The sequence below is a fragment of the Anopheles moucheti genome, chromosome 2 (genome assembly GCF_943734755.1).
Source record: "Anopheles moucheti chromosome 2, idAnoMoucSN_F20_07, whole genome shotgun sequence".
NCBI lineage: Eukaryota > Metazoa > Arthropoda > Insecta > Diptera > Culicidae > Anopheles > Anopheles moucheti.
Genome location: NC_069140.1, coordinates 21,676,684 through 21,699,835, shown reverse-complemented (window position 1 = coordinate 21,699,835; position 23,152 = coordinate 21,676,684). Strand labels below are relative to the sequence as shown.

Genomic DNA, 23,152 nt, shown 5'->3' with positions numbered 1-23,152 from the left:
ATTAATCGACCGCCAAGATAGCCAAGATATGTGATCAATCGTTAGTAAAGGGACTAGAAACGGATGATGATTTAACAACTGTTTCGGATGTGCAGTAGCAAAAATTTTTGGGATGATATGTTTTACTGCAGTGATCTTTTTCTCAACGGTCACAATCACATATATTTTAATTATTTCAACTAGACATCTCTTACAATACAAAAACATAGCTTAAAAATCTAACGATGGCAGCTCAATTGATCTATGGTATTTAAAATGGCGGCAGGAAAACATGGGACAAGGAGGACAGCCGGAAATGGTGACAAATTCTATTGCAATTATGCAACACAGCTAACATCAGCAACATGTGCTCTAATTTCGTACACTCAAACGCTACACTCTGGTGGTAGAAACTGTTGATCGCGAAACTTCTCACATTTGGGAGTTGTGAACGATCGGACAATGTCGTAGCCGGGTGTACTGCGTCGATGTCCCCCTATTCGTACACCAGCCGTGTACCGGGTGTTGAATTCTAACTTACCAAACTCATACGCATTGCGTCGCAGAACAACGTCTTGCCAATGGCTGCCGAGGCCGGTTGTTCCACGAGCAATGGTGAGACATTCTCGATTCCCACGACAAATGTGTACACGATATCGGCCATAACCACGCTCGGACCAGCTCAGTCGTACCGCGAGTCCTGATCTTCGGAGCGCAAACTGGTATCGGATCGTGCCTGCCGTGGGCATCCCATTGGCCATCATTCGGCTGCCGCTGGCTGCAGATGCTGCCGTTGAATGTAAGCCTTCTTTGAAGCTTGGATGGCTTTTCGGCCGTCGATATCCAGCATCACCCATAAGCAGATTGTCCAGGTTAATCGGACTTCTTTCCTGGCTGGACGCCGTAGCAGACGTGTTGACCAGCAGATGGTTGGCAGCAGATTTCAGCCGCCGCTTGCCATAAACACTGATGGCTTGAATTTGTAGGTAGTAGTACCGGTCCGGCAACAGTCCCTGGATGTCATAGTGTCGGGTAGGCTGGGAGGAGGGCGAAAAGCAAACAATTAAATATCACCGGTACCTTAACCGCACAGACGTAGCAGTCATTACTTACAGCCGAAATAGTAGCCATCTCTTTGAACAGGGAAGAATTATCTGTCTTCGAACGATTACTGGTAAAGTTCAGGTAGAGACTCCAGCTGAGTTTGTATTTTTCCACCGGAAGATCGGAACGCGGCAAACTCCACGACACGCGGCAGGTGTATGTGCGATTTTCGTTCAAGTCTAGCGAGCCAACGGTGAGACTTTTCGGAGGTTGTGGTGGATTCGGCCCTGAAGATAACAGAGCGTAAGAGACTAGATTAGGTGGCTGGAATTTTTAGTTTAGGAATCTTTTCACATAATGGTTAAACACGGCACGTGCTATACTCAAAGAATTTCCGTTGCGATATGTGAAAAGTTCGTAAACGCCTAAAGGTATGTAACATTTTTTAATCGGTTAAATTTTCGTCCTCGTAACAAAAAGTTTTGAAACATGTTAGATCAGCATAATTGAGACTCTTCCCTAGAGGCGTATTGATACACCCATATTATCTACTGCACGTACGTTTGCTTAGCTGAAACTGGCGCGACGGTGCAGAGTAGCCACGAGTGCCCATCCCGTTGACAGCAGCGACCCGCACCTGATACCACCGACCCGGCTTTAGCTTTATTTCACCTTCGTAACGTTTCACATTGCCCAGATTGTATTGCGTGAACGTTTCCAGCAGATGCAGCTGCCAATCATTCTCCAGCTTGTGCTCCGCATACGTGGTGCCAATGTGAAACCGGGATTCGGTGATGTAGTACGTCGGACTCTGCTCGTTCTCCACCTTCATGTCCCACTGGATCTGGGCGGTGCGAAAGACCCGACCCATCTCCATCAGCTGCACATGGGTCGGTACGGAGGGTAAGCCAGCGACACGCTCCAACCCGTACGGGCTCTGGCAGCTATGGCCACACGAGTGTTCGCAACATTTCTCCACACCCGGACACTTGTAATCCAGTCCATCGCAGGTGTTGAGACACAAGCTGTCGAGTTTGGTCGGTGGTTTCGGTGGACAATCTCCGTACTTTTTGTACGCGGAGTTTTCTAAATAGTTGCGCATGCACTTGCTGTAGCACTGTATGGGAAAAAGAGGGTTCAATACATCAATTCATTAGAATTATGCTTTGGCGGTGGTTCGTCCATCAACAATACTCACCTGCTTATCATAGGTACAGTTGGACCGACATCTTGCAGTAAGTAGATTATCGGTGTCGTTCATAGTAATTAAGCTAGAAGCGAAAACAGCTAACGGAATGTAGAGGAAAAAATGCTGAACTATCGCTAGTTTCAGCAGCGTTACTTTGCCTTGGTGCATCTGCAATGAAATTGAAAAAAAAATCACATGAAACTCCTTTATGGAACTTTTTAAGAAGTACTGAGACGGCCCGATGACATGATGATAGCGGCGCCGCTCTTCATCAAGGACTGACTATCCGGCTATGTGGTAAAATAAGTTTAGTAAGCCAGTAATAGCCAGAAACGGCAGACATAACCTAGTAGGTCATCATGGCAAATTTTGGGTTCTCATACACGGCGAAACCAAAACCTATCTCGCCCACCGTTAGATCCGCCACTGGGTATAGGTGCGAAATAATTTAGCTTTAATAGAACGATATAGATCAAACCTATGCTAGACAGGTATTAGAATCTGTGGAAAATTCTTCACTAATCGTATACACCGCAATGGTGAAATATGAAATTATATGAAAAGTGTCTAGTTCAAACACTTGTATGCGTTTCTAAAACAAACTCTTTCTACAAAGTTGACGAAACGAAGAACTAGTTGACGCTTTGTGAGTTCTACCATTAAATTCTTCACAATTCTGAAAATTTATTTGTTTCGGTGTTTAACGGTTACAATATTTTTAAATAACTTTCTTCTGCACGAGAAGCTGACATGGTGCAGCAGCAACCACCAGGTAACCAAACAAAAATGGTAGCAGCACCCGAAAGAGAGTATCGATTGATACAGGTGGCTGTTTGTTCCGGCTCATAATTCGCACGGGTTTTGCCGCAAAACTCGAATGCGCCAACATATCCGAAAGCGCCCCAATCATTGCTGTATGATTGCTTTTTGAAGAATCAGTTACCAGCAAGTTCACGACCGACGTACCAAACCACGGCGTACACATGCTGGTTTGACACGGTTCGCCGGAACAGGAAAACAGTTGCATCATGGCGTAGCCGCAACGGCACGCGTTTTGTCCGTACCGTACCGCAAATAGTGCACCGACTGCACATTGGCTGCAAGCGAAACATGAAAAGAAAAACGGCAGACGAAATGTATAAATAATCGTACAAAATGCACCTAAAACCTGCAACCACATGCGAACCCCATAAGCGTCACCCAGCAGCACCATAATGTGGTATCTCGAAACGGTAAAAAGGTTAAATTTAATAGGCTCATTTTAAGCGTTTTGTGAACATCGGTATTCGCGCCCCCCCCCCGGTATTGCCGGGCAGTGCGACGGCAAGCGACCCGAACGGCGTGAGAAAATGGCCGGACGCGACTTCGAAGGGCCGCGACCTCGGGTTCAGGATACGCTGCAGTGGTATCACTTTGAATCTTCCACGCCCTTGAGCGTGGTCAACGCGACTCATTTTACCACAAGTATGCAGACTTTGACAAGCAAAAACGTAAGACAAATAACTGGTCGGATTCCAGCTACTTGTCCCAGGCTCTTGCTTCAGCCGGACGCGTAAAGGTATTGTGTAAGTGGCATATTTTTGTTCGTTTTTTTATTCTTCTTAAGTTATGTTGCTTTTATGTGTATTTGCTTGGCACAAATTAGTGCAAAGCGATGTAAAAAAAATCACCTGCCTGGGCACATTTCTTGCCACCGCCACCGAGAAACGAGAGAATCCAACACGCGGCACCGTGCCCGTATGATGGACGGAGGATTTTATGTGTTAAAGTTAATTTGAAAGTTGATCGATACGATGTAATGCAATCCGGTGCAGTTTTTAGCGTCATTTATGCGCGTGGCCATCAGTTGCATCAGTGTTTATGTCCCGGTGTATTATAGCTACCGATCAACGCATTGCGATGTTGTTAAATAGTGTTTATTGGCCAATAATTTATTTCATAAAAAAAAACCTGCTAATGGGTCTTTATATATTTTAAAGATATTAAATAATACGGAATGAATATTCCATATTTCCATATTTCCATATTTATAGTCTTGAAAAAATCCTAAAAATCTCCGTTTCTTGGACCAAGAGAGTGTACCACAACTCGCTATTGTTCATCAATTGTTTTACAAACGAAAACGAAATTGACTATGATTTAATTTACTATAAATTTTAACTTTTATGTTAAAGTAATATTTATCATCCCTTTTGTGGGGGACTACGTCTGGGACTGCGCTTACTGGTTTTGCTTGACTCTATTTACCCGTCAGCGCTCCATACAGAAAGGAATGGCCCGGAAGAGATTTGATATCGCTCCTCTCGAGGGAAAGGCTGGCGCCGTTACCAGCTATACTACTGGACCGATTGTTGGACGATTTGTTGTTAGGTTGAAAACAGATTGGCCGAGGATCTGTACACATTTGATGAGAATTTTGTCTCAAGCATAGTTGGATATTTAGAGGAAAGCGTACATTTTACTCGGAGCCTTAGTATTCTCCTGCAGCTTAAATAGCATTTGTTGTGTTGTACGCATATATCTTTGAAGATCTCGATAGCGCTCAAACAAAATATCATTCTTTTCTCCCCGTTTTTGCATGCAGCACATTTAAGATCACAAAAACGAATCAAGGAGTGAAGGGCGAATAGTGAAATAGCGGCGCATGCAGTAAGCAACCCGAATGACCCATCATTGCGCTCGTGAACAAGAAGTCAACAAAAATAAAAAAAAGAATACTCATGGAAGCGCTCGTCGTTGGTCGTGGGAGGGCCCCAAGACGAAAAGAAAGTCATCCCTTACCTTGACCTACTGAGCGTGGCGTTTCGTTGTTCCTTTGGCACTGCGGCACACTGCAACGTGTTGTATGTGCTATTGCATTGAAGCCGCCGTGCATCGGTGTGTGGTCTCTCCCCAGTCTCTCGGATGCGTTCGCTGCTGCAGATGAAACTCCCCACTCCGCAAGCAAGCACCGCAAGATAATCTTCGCAGTGACCGGTGTACAAGAACTGTATGCGAGTGTTGTGTTTTGTTCTGCACTTGCTTAATTTATTTCGCACACTTCAGCGACACCGTGCATCAGGAACGGATAGGACACAGAGCAAAACTTGCGTCGATAAAATTGTACTTCACCTCGACACTAGCCGGCCACATTACTACGCGCCAACCGTACACCACACATCGATCCTCGCAGGGGAATGCATTTTTACTGCACCGCATCGGCTGCTTTCACGACACACCGTATCGTTTATGGGGTTGCATAAACGGACAGGAATAGCACGTAGAAAGTGTACGACTCCCTTTCGTCGTCAGGTTTGCGAGGTTTGTAAGGGCTATCGAACACATAGGACATAGGTCCGGGGCACAGCTTCACCAAAGACGAAATGACCACTTAACGTAAGTACACACTGCAATTAACGTGGGTTTGTTGAAAACATCTTTCGAGGAGTACACTTTTACATGCACCGACCGGCAGAGGGAAGTGCGTTTTTGTTTTCACCACGCACTCGCCACTTGGGGAGGTGGTGCATCACCAAGCTCCCAAGCACACGCTGCCGCAAACGAGATAGATCAGCGTTCGATGCCGATGTCACTGTACCGTGTTTGGGAGACGGGCGGCATTGTATGTTGGGATCCACCCCGTGTCCCATTCAATCACAGCCCAGCGCCCAAATTACGCAAACCACACGAACGTGGAACGCCCTCAAGACTTTCGCACCTGCCACACAGCACGCTCTCGCGATCCTAATCGGAAATCTTCACCCACCGGCATCTAATTATTCATTTCCTGGCTAATTTTGCACGTTTTCGCTGGCTTTTTATCGGGTTTGCCCGCTATTGCTTTGCTTCTCCGATCGATGGGAACAACACCGCGCCGGAAAGGCTTTCGGCGATACCGCACACAACCAACCCGAAATGACACGGGTTGAGACAAAAAAAATAAATAAACCAAACACTCAGCACACTAACGCACGTACGCCAACACACAGCATAAAATGCACTGCACCAGCAACGCCACCGAAAAGGCAACTGCGAGCAAACGTGCAGCCGGACACAACCGCGAGGCCACGATGTCGATGGCAGAATGAAGCCTTTCTGTGCGTGGTAGCTCCAGTGCTGCCCGATGGGCTGCTTCTGCGTTGCTAGTGCATTGGCGCCAATACTTGTGCAAATGCAGCTATGTGTAAATTTGAAACCGCCATTTCACGCGCACAATTGTGATTGCACAATGCTATTTTTTGTATACATTTTAATAACATCACTTACAATAATGTGCAAGGTAATGATGTATCGTTATGATACGGATTATTTTTTTCAAATTATTGCCCAAATGATTATTTTTGTTTAATGTTTACACCTTACATGTTTCTCTACTTGTACTGTTGCAAATTGTGTTTTGTTTAAAATTTATATTACGATTACTTTTGATGTTGTATTACAATGTTGAACGTTTGTTTTAACCCACAGCTCCACATTCCGGTTTCATATTTACACACATGCTGACACGAGAGCGAATTTGTTAAACGCATACGCTCAGCAAGGTTGGATTGCTCCCGTTCTTGTACTCACTGTTTCTCAATTCTATTTTTTCGTCTTTCTCTCTCTTTCTCTTACACTCTCTCTTTCTCCTTCATTCGCATTTTTTATGGTATACATTGATCCTCATCTCGTCATCATCATCATCATCATCAATAGCTGATCGTGCGTGTTTATGCTTCGTTCTCAGCATAAGTGTTCTTGCACCAAAAATGGTCAGCATATTTTCGGTGAGATCACTAGAGAGATCGCCTAGAATCTAGTCACTGAATGGTGTCTGCGGCGCAAGCAGACATTGCGGAAGTTGCCAAGTGGCGTTAAACTGGTGCTTAAAGTGGAATTAGGTGGAATCCTAGATGGCAGAACATGAGAAGCTGGGTGGTATCATTTTCACAGATTTCTTTGTCTGTCTGGCGACGAACGGTGTGGTACTCAAAAAGTCACACCCTTTGTAAAACGAACATATTTGCTGCGTTTTTCATTTCATTTCATTACGTTTCATTTTGTTATTAAGTGGACTGCCTTTAGACTTACCTGAAGAGCATTAGCTGATATTTTGCTACCTTATTTAGCGCCTTTGGTAATGTCACGCTCGACAGAAAACGCATAACTTCATTTAAACGAATCTAGAATCGATTTATGCACTCCCACTCTCATCCAGCCGTCCAACGTTCGCCATAGCTGCAGCGACAAATGCTGACCGCACAGATTCACCGTGGTACCGAACATGGGGCCCACACGGCAGAGCAGCCGATTGATTGATGAAGGATCGATTGGAGCAAGCACGTTGCCTGCCGTTGGCCTCCCCTCACATAAGGCGCCCAGGAGTCACAGGTGCAGCATTAAAGTGCAGCAAGTAGCACCGGTTTGCAAGATCTTGATGGCGTCGGTGGTTGTCGGTACGAACCATTTTCCGATCCGGTTGATGTTTGACAAATGACACTCATAACATGCCCGCGTACTCATGTTTTGCCCTCACCATGGGCATGGGGCATTTCTGATAGTGACGGATTTCCGTTGCATGTTTTAAATCGCGTGTGTATCATTTTTACCACTGTTCAGCCCGATTTGGCCGGCCGCAGAGCGTGTCCCGTTTCGGTCGCGCAGAAAAACTACACGGATAAGGCACTGCGGATGCCTTTCCAGTTGTTGAGTGGTGTGTGGTGCGGTTGTTGAAATATTTTAGACTTCAATTTGCCATGACTTGCATAAGCCGTAATCCGTTAACATTGGTATGCAACGGGGCAACATTCTGACCGGCGACTAGCGGCCCCAGTGATTGGAAGAGCTAGGCAAGAAAAACATGGTTTGGGTACTACTTGATTGGTACTACTGCTATTGATTGACGTTTTGCGGTTAGCGGTTAATCATCGACCCGACCAGATATCGTTTCGTGTGCGTGTCTTTGGATGGTGACTCAGGGAAAGGTTTAAAAATTGGTTGATTAGTTTTAAATTGTCCGTAGTATGAATAACAGTAGTTGTAGTAGTAGTTTTTGCTTCTGTACTAGTAGTAGTAGTAGTGGTAGTAGCATTAGTAGCAGTAGCATTTACTGTATTGCAATCGTAAAAGAACTAATATTCAGGTACTACTAAAGATGCATTAGCTTGGAAGCTTTGGAGATTCGCTTACAACAAGGTTACAAGGTTATAATATCATTTATTTGGACTAGCATTTTATTGGTAATTACTAGTTCTAGTATTGTAGCATTGTTGAAAAGTATTTTATAATAAGTGCCATTATCATCAATTGAATCTCTCGTGAATAAACTAAAATTCTAATTTATCACACTATATTCAATTAATCATATTCTCTAAAATGAAGTTGTTAAACATCTTGGTAATTTATTTAATTTAATTAATGTAATTTTGGAAAATTCAACACAAAATAATCAAGGTCTTAGTTACGTTGCAAGGATTAGCACATCTTTAAATCCCATTTTCCATTCAGTTCACTTAATTTTAATAAAATGTATTTATGATAGTTTTGCTTTGATCATTTATCGAAACTGATTAAAATTATTACCAGTGTGGTCGACACCGCTTATTAGTCGATCGCTTACTTGACCAGAAATCAATCCAACGAACTTTACCTTCCAGCAGCTCTTCTGGGGTCGTCAACGTGCCGGAAAAGCAAAACGCTTAGAGTTTCCCCCTTAAGTTCCCAAGACGTAACACGACTGCGGTTACTGAAACGTTACGTCAAGGCAGGGAATAAATCAACCGCAACCGTCACCCCGACCCATCGGAAACAACTTTGGGAAAGTGACTTCATCCTCACAAAACGCGTTAGAAAACGGTCCTTGCATTGACGGCCAGGGCCAGTCACTTTTGCAAGCCAAGGGGAAAACCCACCGAAACACGCGGCTCACCGATTCCCGCTGGTCCGACTGTCCGCGGACGGTGTGGTTCTCTTGCATTTTTTGTCTTTATTATTTATTCCCGGCTGTCGACAATGGAGTTGCGACCGTTCGATTGCATGTGCGACAAATCTTAGACATATACTTGTGTTCGGTACGATGTTCGCACCCGGTAGGATGTTGCCGGATCGAGGTAGTCGCCTAGCCATATAAGTGTCAGGAAGCCCACGGTCGGTTGCAAGTTGCGACCGACTGCACCAGACGGCATTATTGTGCATTTCAAGTATCATTCTTTATGATATGTGTACGATAAAAATAATCCATTTTTATTAAAAATCAATTGGACTGGTGGAAATTTTGCACGATGTACTGGGGTTGTTCAGCATTATACAAAACGTGAAATTATTATTAATTATTAAGGGTTAAATTTAATGCATCATCGTTTTAAGCGACATCTACCTTAAGCGAAATTATTAAAGCCAAACAAAACAACCACAAACATGCACAAAGCCTGTAATTTCCTGTTCAGTAAATCCCCAATCCTTGACCACACAATGCAACGCCACAACCTTTTTCCTTATTGGATGGTGATGAACTTCACGAGATGCAAATGCCGTATATTTGCTTAACCGTGAATCATTTACAGAAATGGAATGGTGCTCTTGGGTTTGCTACTACTGTTCGTACTGCCATTTTACCGTAAAATCATTTCGCCTGGGACGTTCTTTTTTTCTTCAAACAATTCGTTATAAAACACTCAACGTGAAATAATCACAAATAAATGCCCAAAATAATGAGTTGCCGTTTGATTAATTGCGATCGACAAGAACAAACCGCATCAAACGCAATATCAAATGTTTCATTACATGTACATGGTCGCTATCGAAAGAGAAATTAAACCTTCATAAGGCAAGGGAAACATACAGGCCAAAACCATCATACAGACATCACCGGTACACCGGGTGTGTGTTTGATGTTGGAAAAATGGCCACCGGCTAAATCAATCGTTGTCATCCGTTTTGCAGATTGCGCTTCAATCATAAGCACGGCGCAGTTCTTGTCTTTCGCGACCAATGTGGGTCGCATTCGCATTCTGTTTGTGTGCATAAGGAAATTAAACGATTCCTGCAACGAATGAATGTGCACAAATTGCTTCCCGAACGCAAATCTCGGGAGGTAGGAGGGGATCGAGCCGACCGAGGAAGAAAGCGGTAGAGTACTACATTGGTTTTATTTGGAACACTTGGCTCGGGGGCATTTGCTGTTTATGTTGCATACGCAGGGAAATGATGCACCGTACCCGGGTGCTGCTGGCTGATGATGCTGCAGTTTGTGCAATAAAACCATCGCAGCGAGGATTGGTATGCAAGGGATTGCCGTGTTTTTCTTTTGCTTCCATGCCCCACTCACGTACTTCCTTGCCTGTTTGGCGGGATCGGTGACAAATGAATGCAAGCGTCGATTTCAAGGGCTAAAATCCGCAATCACCCAACGGAATGTCTCCCACGTGTGTTGACACACGGGTGTTCCCCACCACAAGGGAGGGCAGTGTTTTTTTGTTTGTTTTGATTGGCACATCTGCATCGTGTGCATCGGAGTGCTGCCAAATGGTGCTGCTGTCCAAGATCGAGGTGGAGGATAAATCGGCATGGCAAAGCTTTCCCCGTACCCCATCGTTGCGTTCGCTTTTACCCATTATTATTGAAATGAGAAAAATGTGCAGCATTGTCTTAATTTTTTTTTCGCTCAAGCTGTCGTCAGATTGTCGTTAAAATAATGGACCAAACGATTGCTTTCTAAGCATCGGGGCAAGAGAGTACTTTTTAGTGACCCACATTTTAATAGCCGTGGCGGAAAGCATTTGGTACATTTCTGGTCCACTTTACCAAGCAAAAATACCCATTAGTCATCGTTGCAGACCAACTGCAATGTTTACCTTTGCTGTGCTGGTCTGCATGCAATTAGGGGAAAGAAACATGTTTTGATGTGCTTTTCGATGTAGTTTGTGTGAGTTCTGCGATTATGGTGATGGTTGAATGTAGTGTTGTGTCTAACGAATATTTTGAAAAGAACCATTCATGTGAATCTTCAGTGAAAAGTCATTCAAATCATGTATCGATTACCGGTTGAGGTTGTTTGCGCATTTTTTTGTTGCTCGTCATATAAAAAAATCAGCACTGAAATAATAACCTAAGCACAATAGTGTTTAGATCTTAGGATATTTATAAATATTTGAGGAATCATTAATCTTCTGAATAAGGATGTAGAATCACACATTCAGTTCAAAGATTAATTCCGATTCTTGAATCTAAATCAGATTCACTCAATGCTAATTGAATGAATGTACTTCTACTACAAATTCCATTTTTTTATATGAACAGACCAATGAATGTTGTTGAATGTTTAAGATCAAACATAAGATTATACCTTAATTCCACTTAGTTTAAATGGATAAACGCTATAGCAATATCTATCGTTAAAACCACTGACCACTGACGTTCTGAAGTAGCGCCAGCACTTTTTACTTCTCATGCAACGAAGCACGGTTAGGGATATTGTAAACAAGGGAGTAAAATTAGCTAACATTGGTCTGGAAACGGCCGGCTTGCGATGGCAGCAATACGAGGTAAGAAGGAAATAAAAACCGAGAGTGATGAAGGTTAGAGAGTTAGAATATCGTTAGCCTTGAACTCGAACCTCCGTTGCACCCGTGACGGCGACAGGGGCCGGTTAGCGGTTAGCAGATCGCAACGCAAAGAAGCAAGAAATGCAGCAGAAGATCACCTGAAGCTTCCCTTTTTGGAGCTTCGTCAAACACATTCCAACCGTTGCCCCGCAGTGTACGTCAGGCGGGGAGGGCTATGGTCTGCTCGGGCTTTAGCTTTTCATCTCGACCATGTACGATCAGATTGCGATCGACCAAGGATGCGACCGGGCGGATGAGAAGCAGAAAGAGAAACAAAGACGCTAACAAAGAGCAGAGGTGAAGCGTGTGGAGATGGGCAGTGTCCTGGATGAGACGATGCACTTGACATAGCCGTTGCTACCGTTGTTAAACCCACTTAATCACACAGGCACACACAAACATATAGGCACGCACTCGCCAACTCGCCCGATGTACCGGACGACCCCGTGTCCCGATGGGCACCCTTTCGTAAAAGCTGTGTGTGCGTGCGCAGTCATGGGCCCTCGAGAATGGGTAGATTCCCATCGGTATTCGCTGTCGGGGCTGCATTTCCGAGGGCGATGATGTGCTCGCAGTTTGACGTGCGATGATGGCCATGGGGGTCGCGTAGCAACCGCAACCAGAGATTGGCACCATGTTCTAACTTCAAGGTGATAGAGAGTGAGTGTGAAACAAACGCAAGAAGACGGCTAAAATGAGACAGAAAAGTGGCTAAAATCTCCATCCTCATCTAATGCTGTCAATCATGAGGATGCTCTCGTCTTTCACCTTAATAGTCAGAGGTGTCAAACTCATATTAATTTATGTATTTAGATTGGCAAACCCTGCCCGCAAAGGATTCGACAGTAGCTACGTAGTAATAGTGTATTCATGACCACTTAACTGACTTAACATCTATTTCCCAATCAAATAAAATCGTTTTCACACCTTGCGTCTAACGGATGGTATCTGTTTACATGGACTGAAGATATTTGACGATCCTGTCCTATCCGTTTTCTGAGCTTTAGCGGGAAAAGCTGGAGCCAAATTTTAGGAGCAGCATAAAGCAGCTGCAAACTTTGCACACCAAATGATTTTAACACATTGGACTGTAATAATAGCCGGCAAACTGTCCGTGCATGCATCTTTTAGATAAAGGTATCTAAAGGAATTAATATCGCAAGCGGAGAGCGTTGCACATGTACAGGATATGATGCTGTAACGCTTGAAATATTATTTAATTATTTTCAATTGATAGGAGAGTTAAAATGAAGAGCATTCAAGAGTATTATTTGTAAGAGGTATATTTCGAAAACCACTTTTAACATGTAATTGCATTAAGAATCCCAACACTCCGAAATACCCTGTTTTGTACATCACTCGTTGTGAAATTACACTTCATATCCCAATTCTGTAAAGAAAATGGATATGCAGGGGTTGCTATTGCAGCGCGGTTGCATGATCACGTGCTTCGATGTTCGGTTTAATAAACAGACGGCTGTTGATCAAAACTAATCTGGACTGGCCCACCATAGCAAGGGCTTGAACTATATACGACTCAGCAAAGAATGTGTGAAAAAGAAAGGACGAACTATCTCTAGGAAAGTTTTGCGTACTCCCACGACACAAATCGACGGGGAATATTTTTCTTAATAAATTTGTTGCAAATGCTACTTGTTTTTTCAACGTATAAATAAATAGTACACGCATTACTAAACCACATTGCATCCTCTTCTTTATAGCTCGTATTTCCCAACAATTACAATACTTTTCTCTGTCCAATCATAACCAACCACACAAACACGGTATTCGCTATCAAGAGAATTTTAGGACGTGCTGAAATGGAAGTATGGACTACATTTTAGAATTTATAATGACTTATTCGCTTCCTACCTGGCAATCTTCCCCTTTTTTCTCCTTCCACCGCAGGGCCGTTTTTGGTGGCACTCTGTTGGGAATGATCTCGGCAAACACCCACGGTGCGGTTGAGGGGGTGCATGCCAATGTGCGCGCGTGTGTGTTGTTATTGTTGTTTGTCGTATTTTTGATGCAGCGTTTCTCGCTTTTGGCCATGGTTCGAGATGCAATCGAACGATTCGGTGGGATGTGTAGTTTTGTGTAGTGCTATTTTGCTTTTTTTTTCACTTCAGAGTTTCAGGGGGTGCACTACGGGTGCGGTGTGTTGGTAACGTACGAGCGGAACGAGACGAACCGATACGATAAGTTTGGCAATTTCATGAATCCTTATACAGATCGGTCACTTCGTTCCCATGGCAGTGAAAATCGCACCAGAAAATCGAACAAACCGTACGGAAGATCAGAGGATCGGCCACAAAAAAAAACTGGGCGCACACACACACACACCCTCTCCTATACACATTCAACAGACGAAATAAAAGACACAGGCTATTCACCTTTTTTGCTTGTCCGACATGTGGCAACAACGCCAAGAAGCCGATTAAGCAGAAGCATTCCCGCGGGGCGCTGTTTCGGTGCATCTTCAGCCAGGTGAATTAGCGTCGTGTAAGCGGCTGTCGGTGGCTGTTCTGCTTTAATTTGTTCCCTTCTCAACCATTCCCCCAGCACGGTCCCACTCGATCTGAGCATTTTTTTATCAACCTAATTCACAGCCGCCCACCCAGCGTGTATATCGAAGGCAAGGCCTGTTCGTGTTTTTTTTCGCGATGGATGAGATAGCAACTTGCTCCGCATTCCCACGAACATTTGGTTCGTGGTTAGATTAAAAAAAATTGTACGGTATTAGTGATTGGTTGCAATCAGTCTTTCGTTCAAAATTTAGTTTGTGACGGAGACACACGGGATTTATATAACACAAGGAAAAGAAATGCGTACGGTGAAACGATCCGGATGGGATTTGATATCAGTTCAGTCGTGTAAGTAAAACCGTCGCCACGTTTAAACCAATGAGCCGCTCGAGTACTTGCAGCTTGTAAAACAATCTCAAGTCAACTCCCACTAAACATTTACAGGGGTTTAAAGTGCACCTCATGAAGTTCTAACTATTCTTTGGTTCCTTTTCTCAATTTGATCTTGATCTCATTCAACAGGATTCCTTGCCCCCCCTAAAATATCCGTAATGCTGGAAGGTGCAATGTTACATTTGTAGTTTAAAAAAAATCTAGAAAATACTAAAACTTCCACAAAGTTATTTTCTAATACAAGGATTTTGAGATTAAATGAGGAAATTAAGACCATTTGTGAATTCTTTTCAAATTGGAAGAGGATGCTTCATGTATTCTATTCTGTATTAAGATTTTTCAATTAGCACATTAACAAATAATTTTTAATTCATGTATTTCTACTGAAACTGGAAAAAAATACCTCAACCTTATCATTTCGTCCCCAACACTCCTTTCTTTGAAAAAGTGAAATCTGTTGATTTTTTTTTTCATTCTGAACGCTGATATTTAAATTTGCAAAAGGGAGGGATCGATCAGGGCAGAAAGATTAGACTACTATCTACAACTATTCCACTTCAACCCGAAAAGATCGAGTAACGTTACAAACCATCTCACATGAATTAAAAAAACCCTGTAATTTAACGCATAATAATTCATCTGATACCGCGTGGAATTAGTAGGAACAATGGCTAGTCAGACCACAATCGGAAGATCCTAGTAACTAAACATATAAAATAAATCGACTGGATTTATTTCAATACCACTTGGTTCTCCTTACAATCGAGATGAGATTGTGAAAATTGTACCAAATCAACAATTTTCAACACGCTCCTAATGCAACCCCTTTAAAATCAATCTCTCTCAGTGACAACGGCACGCAAACATTTCCCTTTATTTCCAGGCGGCTTTTAAGCTCGACGCATGTCATTGCGTCCTAACTGCCTTCACTCGTTCCGATGCTGCACCACAACGTTGGGCATATCGGATAGCTGTCAAAATCGATCCGTAAACGTGTTTTGTCACACTCCGTGCCTCAACGGCCCGGGTTTCGAACCGAGGATAACAAGAACGAGGACAGAGAGTTTTTTTGTTTTGTTTTTTGTTGCTGTACCTTTAGCACGGCTGTGTTTTGGTTGTTGGTGCTTAAAAATAAAAATAAAAAATGAAATAAAAACAAACCCCAGACCGTAACCAATCGTGCGGTTTCGGTGCAGTTTTGAGTTCTCCGGGAGGAGTTTTGTTGTTGTTGTGTGTTCTTGTTGTTGCTTAATCCTTTCGGTCTTATCGCAGCGTCCATCCCGGTACCCCGCTCCATCCGGACCTGGCTCCCGGGGCCGATGCGATAGTTATCGTATTGCAAATGTAATCTTGGCAGGGAAATTTAACGGAACATTGACATCACCTCAACCGTACCCGGCGGCGCCGAAAGGGCGATATCTTAAGCACTTGTTCATTTGCGGTGTTTCCCTTTTTACGCTGAAACGTTAAACGCGACGCATCGTGTCGACGATGCAGCGGCGGTGTATGGTGAAGGGACACGCAAAACCCCGCACCTCAGCGAACGGGTCCTGGCCATCGGGTGTGATTGGCTTTTATTTTTCCTTTGGTCCATTCCTGTGGGATCGTTTTTGGGTACCTTTGAAAAAATCGTACAACGGGCGCACGAGCGCACAATGGCGTTATGATGTACCCGGGTGTGTGGTTAGCGTTTGACGGCATCAGAGGAAGCCAGATGAAATCGCAACCCCCTGGTTTTGGTGGCCGGTGCGGCAAACCAGAAGGTGGTGACGTAAAGAAGGCCGGTTCCATCCCAGAGGTAGAGGTTATGAGGTTTCATGTCACACAAAACAGCCAAAATGGAATTTTAATATTTAACTTTTCCTAAAAAAACAAGTACAATAAGAAGTACAGGAATGGCGCTGGCCTTATGTTCTACTGTGGACATTTTTTCAAATTTTTTTTTTAGTTTGTAGTTTATATTATTTTCATTTCTCTTATACTATGAATAACTAATGTGTATCTATTAATTTTAACTACAAAATATTCATTCGAAATCATACAAACTTTTGACAGCTAGCAATGAAGTACATGAACAATTTAAAGAGCAATTAGTGAAATGAAAAGTGAAAAGAAAAATCAATGACAAAAGCTCAATATTTGGCTTATTTGCAATACTTATTCTCGTACCGCGTGACAAGAGAACAACATATCGTATCATGCATTTCTCCTTCCTTCCAATCGATCTTCCGGATGCCCCAATACATCAGACACAATGCGCAAACGATAATAGCACAGCATAAAACGACGTGAAAGAACGGACGAATGATACCAACAACAACAAAAAAACAGCCACAATCGGCCTCCCTAGGCCCTGGTGAACCCGCGGCGAAGGCGCCGCACATTTAAATCAGACCGACATTCCTGGACGACTCGAACACGGCGTAAAGTGTTCCTGTACCGACGTGTTACATACCATGCAGAGCCATTTGCGGCACGTTAGGACAGCGTCGCACACCGTGGAGTCGTTTGGTAGGTGAAGATTTGCCCCATCTTCTGGCACGAATCTCGGTGTGTGACACACAGCCGGGCGCATCGTGGAAGGATCAACGAGCAGTGAACGGAAAATCGAAGGGGTTTCGGACCAGAAAAGAGAGGGCTCTAAAAATTTAAGCAAAAACAAAATCACTTTTCGGAACACAGACACACATTCACACACACGAAGCTAATAAAACACACACGCCAGAGAAAGGAGAAGCAAGAACCACGCTCTACACGCAGTAATGCGCCCCCAAACTAAAGCATAATTCAAAACCCATCAGAGCCAAACGCAGTGTGGTTCAGCTAAAGAGAAGATCTGCCTTTATGCAAAGCAGGCGGCGCACCGCAATCTCACACTGTGCTGGGGCTGTGAGTGTGTGCGTGCGAATGGCAAGCACACGGAAAAGTTTGTGAAAAGGTGCGCGACAAAAGAGAAAAGTGGCCGAAGATCCACCAGCACCATTCGCCGTGTCGGATGCACCGGCAACAAACAATAAAACAAGAGCACACACCGCAGCAACAACATCAACAAAAAAATGGCACAAAACAGGGCCACAGAAGAATCTCTCATCCATGCATTTATGCACCAATCGGCAAATTTGCATGCAATCACAGCAGCATTTTGATTTCCAGGAAGCGAAACAGCGAATGCACATCGAAGTGGTGGCACGCCACGCAGCATCCAGGCGGCATGTTTCTGTTGTGCGAGCTGAGATGCATTTATATGCATATTTCTCTGACGTGTGTGCATCGGTCGTCGGACGGACTCATGTGCATCACCTTAAAAGTGAACAATCTGTCTTTAATTCGATACGTTTCAGTGAAGGGTGTTTTTTTTTAATGTAACGAATATTTTAAAACAATTAATAGGAATCATCTTTATGCGTGGTTTTTCTTGCAAACTTTCCATATCTATACCAGGATTTTCTCCGTTATGTCATAACCATTAATGGTTTTGCATGTATTAGCACAAAACATGATCATTATCCTTCTCTGCGTTTCGCATATCCTGTATTTAACGGTCACATCAAGGACCTGTCAAATAGACGATGTTACCAACACGCCCGCTCTGGGTTCAAATCAGGACTCCATCAACCACCCCAATGAAGAAAATGAAGAAATTTTCCATCGTGACACACTACGTATCTTCCATTTATAGATCCGATGTGGTATTTATTTTATCCTTTCACTTGGACAAAATGGCCAAAGCATCGAATAGAAGGCTAGATCGGCCCTTCAACTGCAAACATAAAGCAAAAGCTGAAGGTTGAAGATCAAGTTCAAAGTAACCGTTCCTCCGTTCCTGCGCTACCAGGGCAAGAGGAGACATCGATATGGGAAAGTGTCAATCCGAGGCCTGCTACATACGCTGTACAGATTGCCACCCTGAAGAAAGTTGCCAATGAAAAAAAATACTTTGAACGAAGTGCTTTCACGCGGTACTTTGCGACCATAGTTCAAGAGTGATGAGTTGAAGGCTCCATGTCTCCAGACATCATGTTCCAGAATTTTGAAGAGTAGTGAAAAGAAATTGTTCATTCCTTCATCACTTTTGGACATACATTACAAGAGCTTTTGGAAGTTGTCGCCTACATCGAAATATATAAAAAAAAACATTAGATGACGTATGGTATGTTGCTTTGTCCCAACTTCAGTCCTTAATAATATCTAGAGATAACGAAGGTAGAGATAGTCTGGTAAAGACTTTCAGGAAAATCTGTCAACTCTCTAAATATGTACTTGAACGATCACTGATAGAACTGTGTTTAAGGCAAACCTTAAATGAAGGATATTCTACTGGAAAGGACCGGCTCAGCAGAGACTCTGACAATAAGACTACATAAGACAATTTATACTTCCATATTAAGTTACAACTATATTGTATTGTTAAACTTTACACTAACCACCATTAACGCTGTATTCTACTGTTGCACTTGACCCCCATCAAGCTTTAACATTAAACCTAACAGCGATACATTTCCCGTACTATTGGTGCCTTGATTGATCGAGCTGCTGTTGTATTGTGCGTTGAGTTCTTTATGCACCATTAAATCCACTAGCAGTCGCCAGCTAAACTGAGGATGTCGAATAATCGAAGGATAAATGAAAATTGAGAAAGTTCTGCTCATTTACCAACAAAGCAATAATCTTACCTTCAAGCCGAGCGCTACATTGAGCCAGTTCAGTGCATCAGTGGTGGAAATTGTACAAAGAGAAATAGTCCACCAAATATTAGCTAGTTTTAACATTGCTTTATGCACGACTCGAACCCCAGTACGTGAGTAGCTGCACGTGTCGCCGCGTCGCTTAGATTTATATACATTGAACTGTTACATCCTCGGAAGTTACCGAGGTTTACGACTGCAGCAAATGAAGTGTACCCGCATGAAGTTAACCAAAAGAGGTTAAGGTTGTTTGGGCCGTTTTATTGTTTATTGCTTCGAAAAGAAGAACTGCCATTTGTTATAGCGGAACCAACTACTTACATACAGGTTGACAGGTGCGATGAAGCTGGTGTGCTAGCGCTACTCATGGTAATGAAAATCTGTAAGGTTTCACAGGCAACAATGTTCCAATAATGAGCCCAAAAAGGAAAAAGAAATATTTGGTCTCATCCTTTGGACTGGGAGGATCGAATGGTTTCCTGCAGTGGACCCGGGCCAAGTGAAACGAACCGGTTAGCATTTAATTAAGTTATCATTTCATGAAACCCAATCTCCATTACCTCAATTAATGGGATCACGTTGTAATTTGCCGTGGGGACATTTACATAACTACATCGAACGCCCTCCCGGAGGGCAAATTGATATGAGTGGTGTGCGGTCTCGAGGAACGAGCAGCCTGAAGTGTCTCGTCTTCGGAACTGCACGCCGGTTAAGAAAGGCACACCGGTGGTTACGAACTGGTCGACACGATTAATGGCACGAGAGCAGGGCGCAATGGATACCGGATTTTTATGCCATTAAAGCTGTGTGCCTTCTTTTTATGCTCGAAAACACCCTTGATTTTGCAGTAAGATGACGTACGATCGCGACCAAGCCAGTTGCAGTCGGATCGTATTCGGTACGGGTTACCGCGGTGTGCGGTGCCGCAGATACATCCAGGATTCAGCAAGCTAAAGCCTGATCGCTAAAAGGGAGGGTTAAGGATCGAATGGTCCGTGGTGCTAGCAGCATATCTTTTGCGGCTTGAAAGAGCGACCCGACTCCGACCGTGGTATCACATTTCGCAGCGAAAACCGGAGGCACAGAATGGCACACGGGGTAACAAAACGTATGTCAATTGCCACAAACACCCGCCACTGCTAACGAGGCTTTAATTGATAAACTCTGTTAATTTGTAATGCATGATAAAGACATACATTCATATTCTCTGGAGCGACGCACAATCTTACGGGTGATCCGGTAAGGATGATCACCGGCATGGACCGGATTCTAAGTGACCGCACGAACAAGTCACCACCGGTCCGTGCGGGATGTGCTGCAAAATGTTGATTTTCTCAACGATTGACATGCAAGCAACACATTTATCACCGGTGTCTTTCACGTTGGATCTCCCGACCGGGGATCGGAAAATGGTCGCTACAGCCTACAGTGGGATATTCATACATTCCATTGGAATGTGTGGTTTGAGTTCAAAGCACGAGAGAAAAAAGAATTCATGCTACAAAGACACGGACAAACGTTTAGTAGTTTTGCGGATTTTTTTTTTGGGTTGAGTCATCAATCGAATTCTTTTATTTAGACCAAAAATCCTCCTTCGTAAAGGGGTACACTTTGGTGACCTGAAAAAAGGAATTTATTGCAGATTATTATGAGAAAACTCTGAATATATGACAGAAATAGAACACATTTATTTGGTCGTTCGTTTTTCCACCATTTTTACATTAACATTACATTTTTAGTCTTCATTGAGTAAAACCTGCGGCAACAGGGACAGCGTGACATCTCTAGCAGTATCCTGGCAATCTGCAGGTATTATAGAACCCGTATAGTTAAATCAAAGAAAAACAAATTGTTTTTTTTCATAATTTATAATAAATTTTCCTGACAATGTCCATTAACTTTCAAAACCATGGTTACGAGAAAATGACGTTTTTAGGTTTGAGTCCTTGCTCACAGCGCTGTAACAAATTCGAAAGAAGTGAACTCATGAACTTCGAATGAAGTTGAAGATATAGTAGGCATGTCCAAAGAATTGTTCGATCCAAGAACAGATCGCTATTTCAGCTTGCCGAATGTACTACTCCCTTAATTGACCACACAGCAACCAGGTGGAATCTTGTAGCTTTACCTTAACATCTCGACCTAATGAACTCACACTGAACATTTGCTACCATTGGCGTAAAATGTCTTTAGGATAACATGTTTTGATTATTCGATGTGCAATGGAACAACACAACATTACTGAAAAAAGCTTAGCTTAGCTCTTCAACTCCAGTTGGCCAGCGGATAGGTAGGAAGGTTCACCCGGGGTGACGCTCAGCGTTCTGCGGCACGATTGCATTTAACGTCGCATTTTATGTGTCTCGGCTTTTTGATATGATGAGAAGGCTGACGAGTTTTTTTTATGTTTTATGTTCGTTTTGTTGTTGTTTCTTTCCTCTCTTTTTACCAGTTTTTTTCTTCTTCGATTTTTCGTTTTGTTCCATCTACTACTCCATTCTTGAACTGCACGTACGTTCTTCGCGAGCAATCGAAGACCGATGCCGTTAGGTGCAATAACTATTGTGGGTATTTTTTAGTTGTTGTGTTTGCTATACTTCTGTTTGCGGCGTTTTTTTTTTGCTCCGCAACACGCAACAAATGCTTGCCGCAGTTCCATTTTTTCCTTCCATCCATATACGAGAAGGTGTGTAATCGTCGCATTCCATGTCGGCACTTTGGTACGGACTTGGATGCGGGAGCTGCACCAGGGTATCGGGGCGACGGTACTGCTCGCGGACTCGTTTTGCTATCGTCAATAAAACATGCAACGCAAAAGGATGCGAATCGCTTTATCGCATAAGCGAGTGATTAATGTGGCGGGAAACTGGAAGGTGGTAACGAAATGGTCGGTTGGGATGTGGGTTTGACTTGTAGTTGCTCAGCTAGAGCTAGTAATCGTGTAAGCTGGCGCTAATGTACAACTGCTCGTGGCTTAAGATTAGATAGACATACGTGTGCAGGTAAAAACGCATCATCAACAACTTAATCAACCGTGGTAATAATATCTAACGATGTTATGATGCTCATAACAACCAAACGTGCACCATTAATGGTAGCCGTAACTTGTCAAAGAGCGATATTAGACATCGAAAGAGAACTACATTTATTTTTTTATCCGTATATCATCATTTTACCATGACACTACTAAATCATAACTATGAATAACTAAAAAATACTCACGACTCGATGATCGAAACGTTGATGTTCTACTAAATATGCTTGGCTTTGATGAATTTCTTATCCAGAGCAGCCAAGAATTCTTCCAGCTCAATGAAACGTTTGGTTACAATAACAACTGTAATAAATTTAATGAAAATTTAATTGTAAATAATATAATTTGTTAACACATACTTATTTATTTAAATTCCATTATGACGGCAATGTCGTATTTTCATTAACACATACTTACCATGAATATAAATAATAGACGCAGTCTAGCATTATTTTCAGACGGCTGTGTTGGTGCGCAAACGTGTCCAATTGAATCTTATTCGGGTTTTAGGAGAAGCATGATCACTCGGTAGGCGAATGACCGTACGTACTAGTTGACCATGCCATGCGGTACTTGCACTACTCAATCATGCATACGTTTATTTTTCTTCGTTTACAATTCACTTTGTAAAACATGTTTAAAAAGCTAGTTTTATCCACCACGTACGTATGTCATCATCATTAGGAAGCACAAATTAACGCGTCAAAATAGGTTATTATACGCACACGTTGCACACAGAAACT

General features: G+C 43.1%; 1 protein-coding gene across 1 annotated transcript; it reads right to left on the bottom strand.

The window, feature by feature from the left end:
- Positions 1-133: 133 nt before the first annotated feature.
- LOC128310234 (anosmin-1) lies at positions 134-6,249 on the bottom strand. The gene is made up of 5 exons (XM_053046823.1): positions 4,994-6,249; positions 2,222-2,380; positions 1,585-2,140; positions 1,093-1,310; positions 134-1,016 (listed from the first exon to the last, which is right to left on the bottom strand). The coding sequence occupies exons 2-5, from the start codon at positions 2,378-2,380 to the stop codon at positions 366-368; spliced, it is 1,584 nt and encodes a 527-aa protein (XP_052902783.1). The 5' UTR covers positions 4,994-6,249; the 3' UTR covers positions 134-365.
- Between the last annotated feature and the right edge of the window lie 16,903 nt (positions 6,250-23,152).

Coding starts and splice junctions, on each gene's coding strand:
- LOC128310234 (XM_053046823.1), bottom strand. CDS start 2,380: ATGCACCAAGGCAAAGTAACGCTGCTGAAACTAGCGATAGTTCAGCAT. Junction 2,141..2,221: donor ACTGTACCTATGATAAGCAG/GTGAGTATTGTT, acceptor TTTCCCATACAG/TGCTACAGCAAGTGCATGCG. Junction 1,017..1,092: donor AGATGGCTACTATTTCGGCT/GTAAGTAATGAC, acceptor CCCTCCTCCCAG/CCTACCCGACACTATGACAT.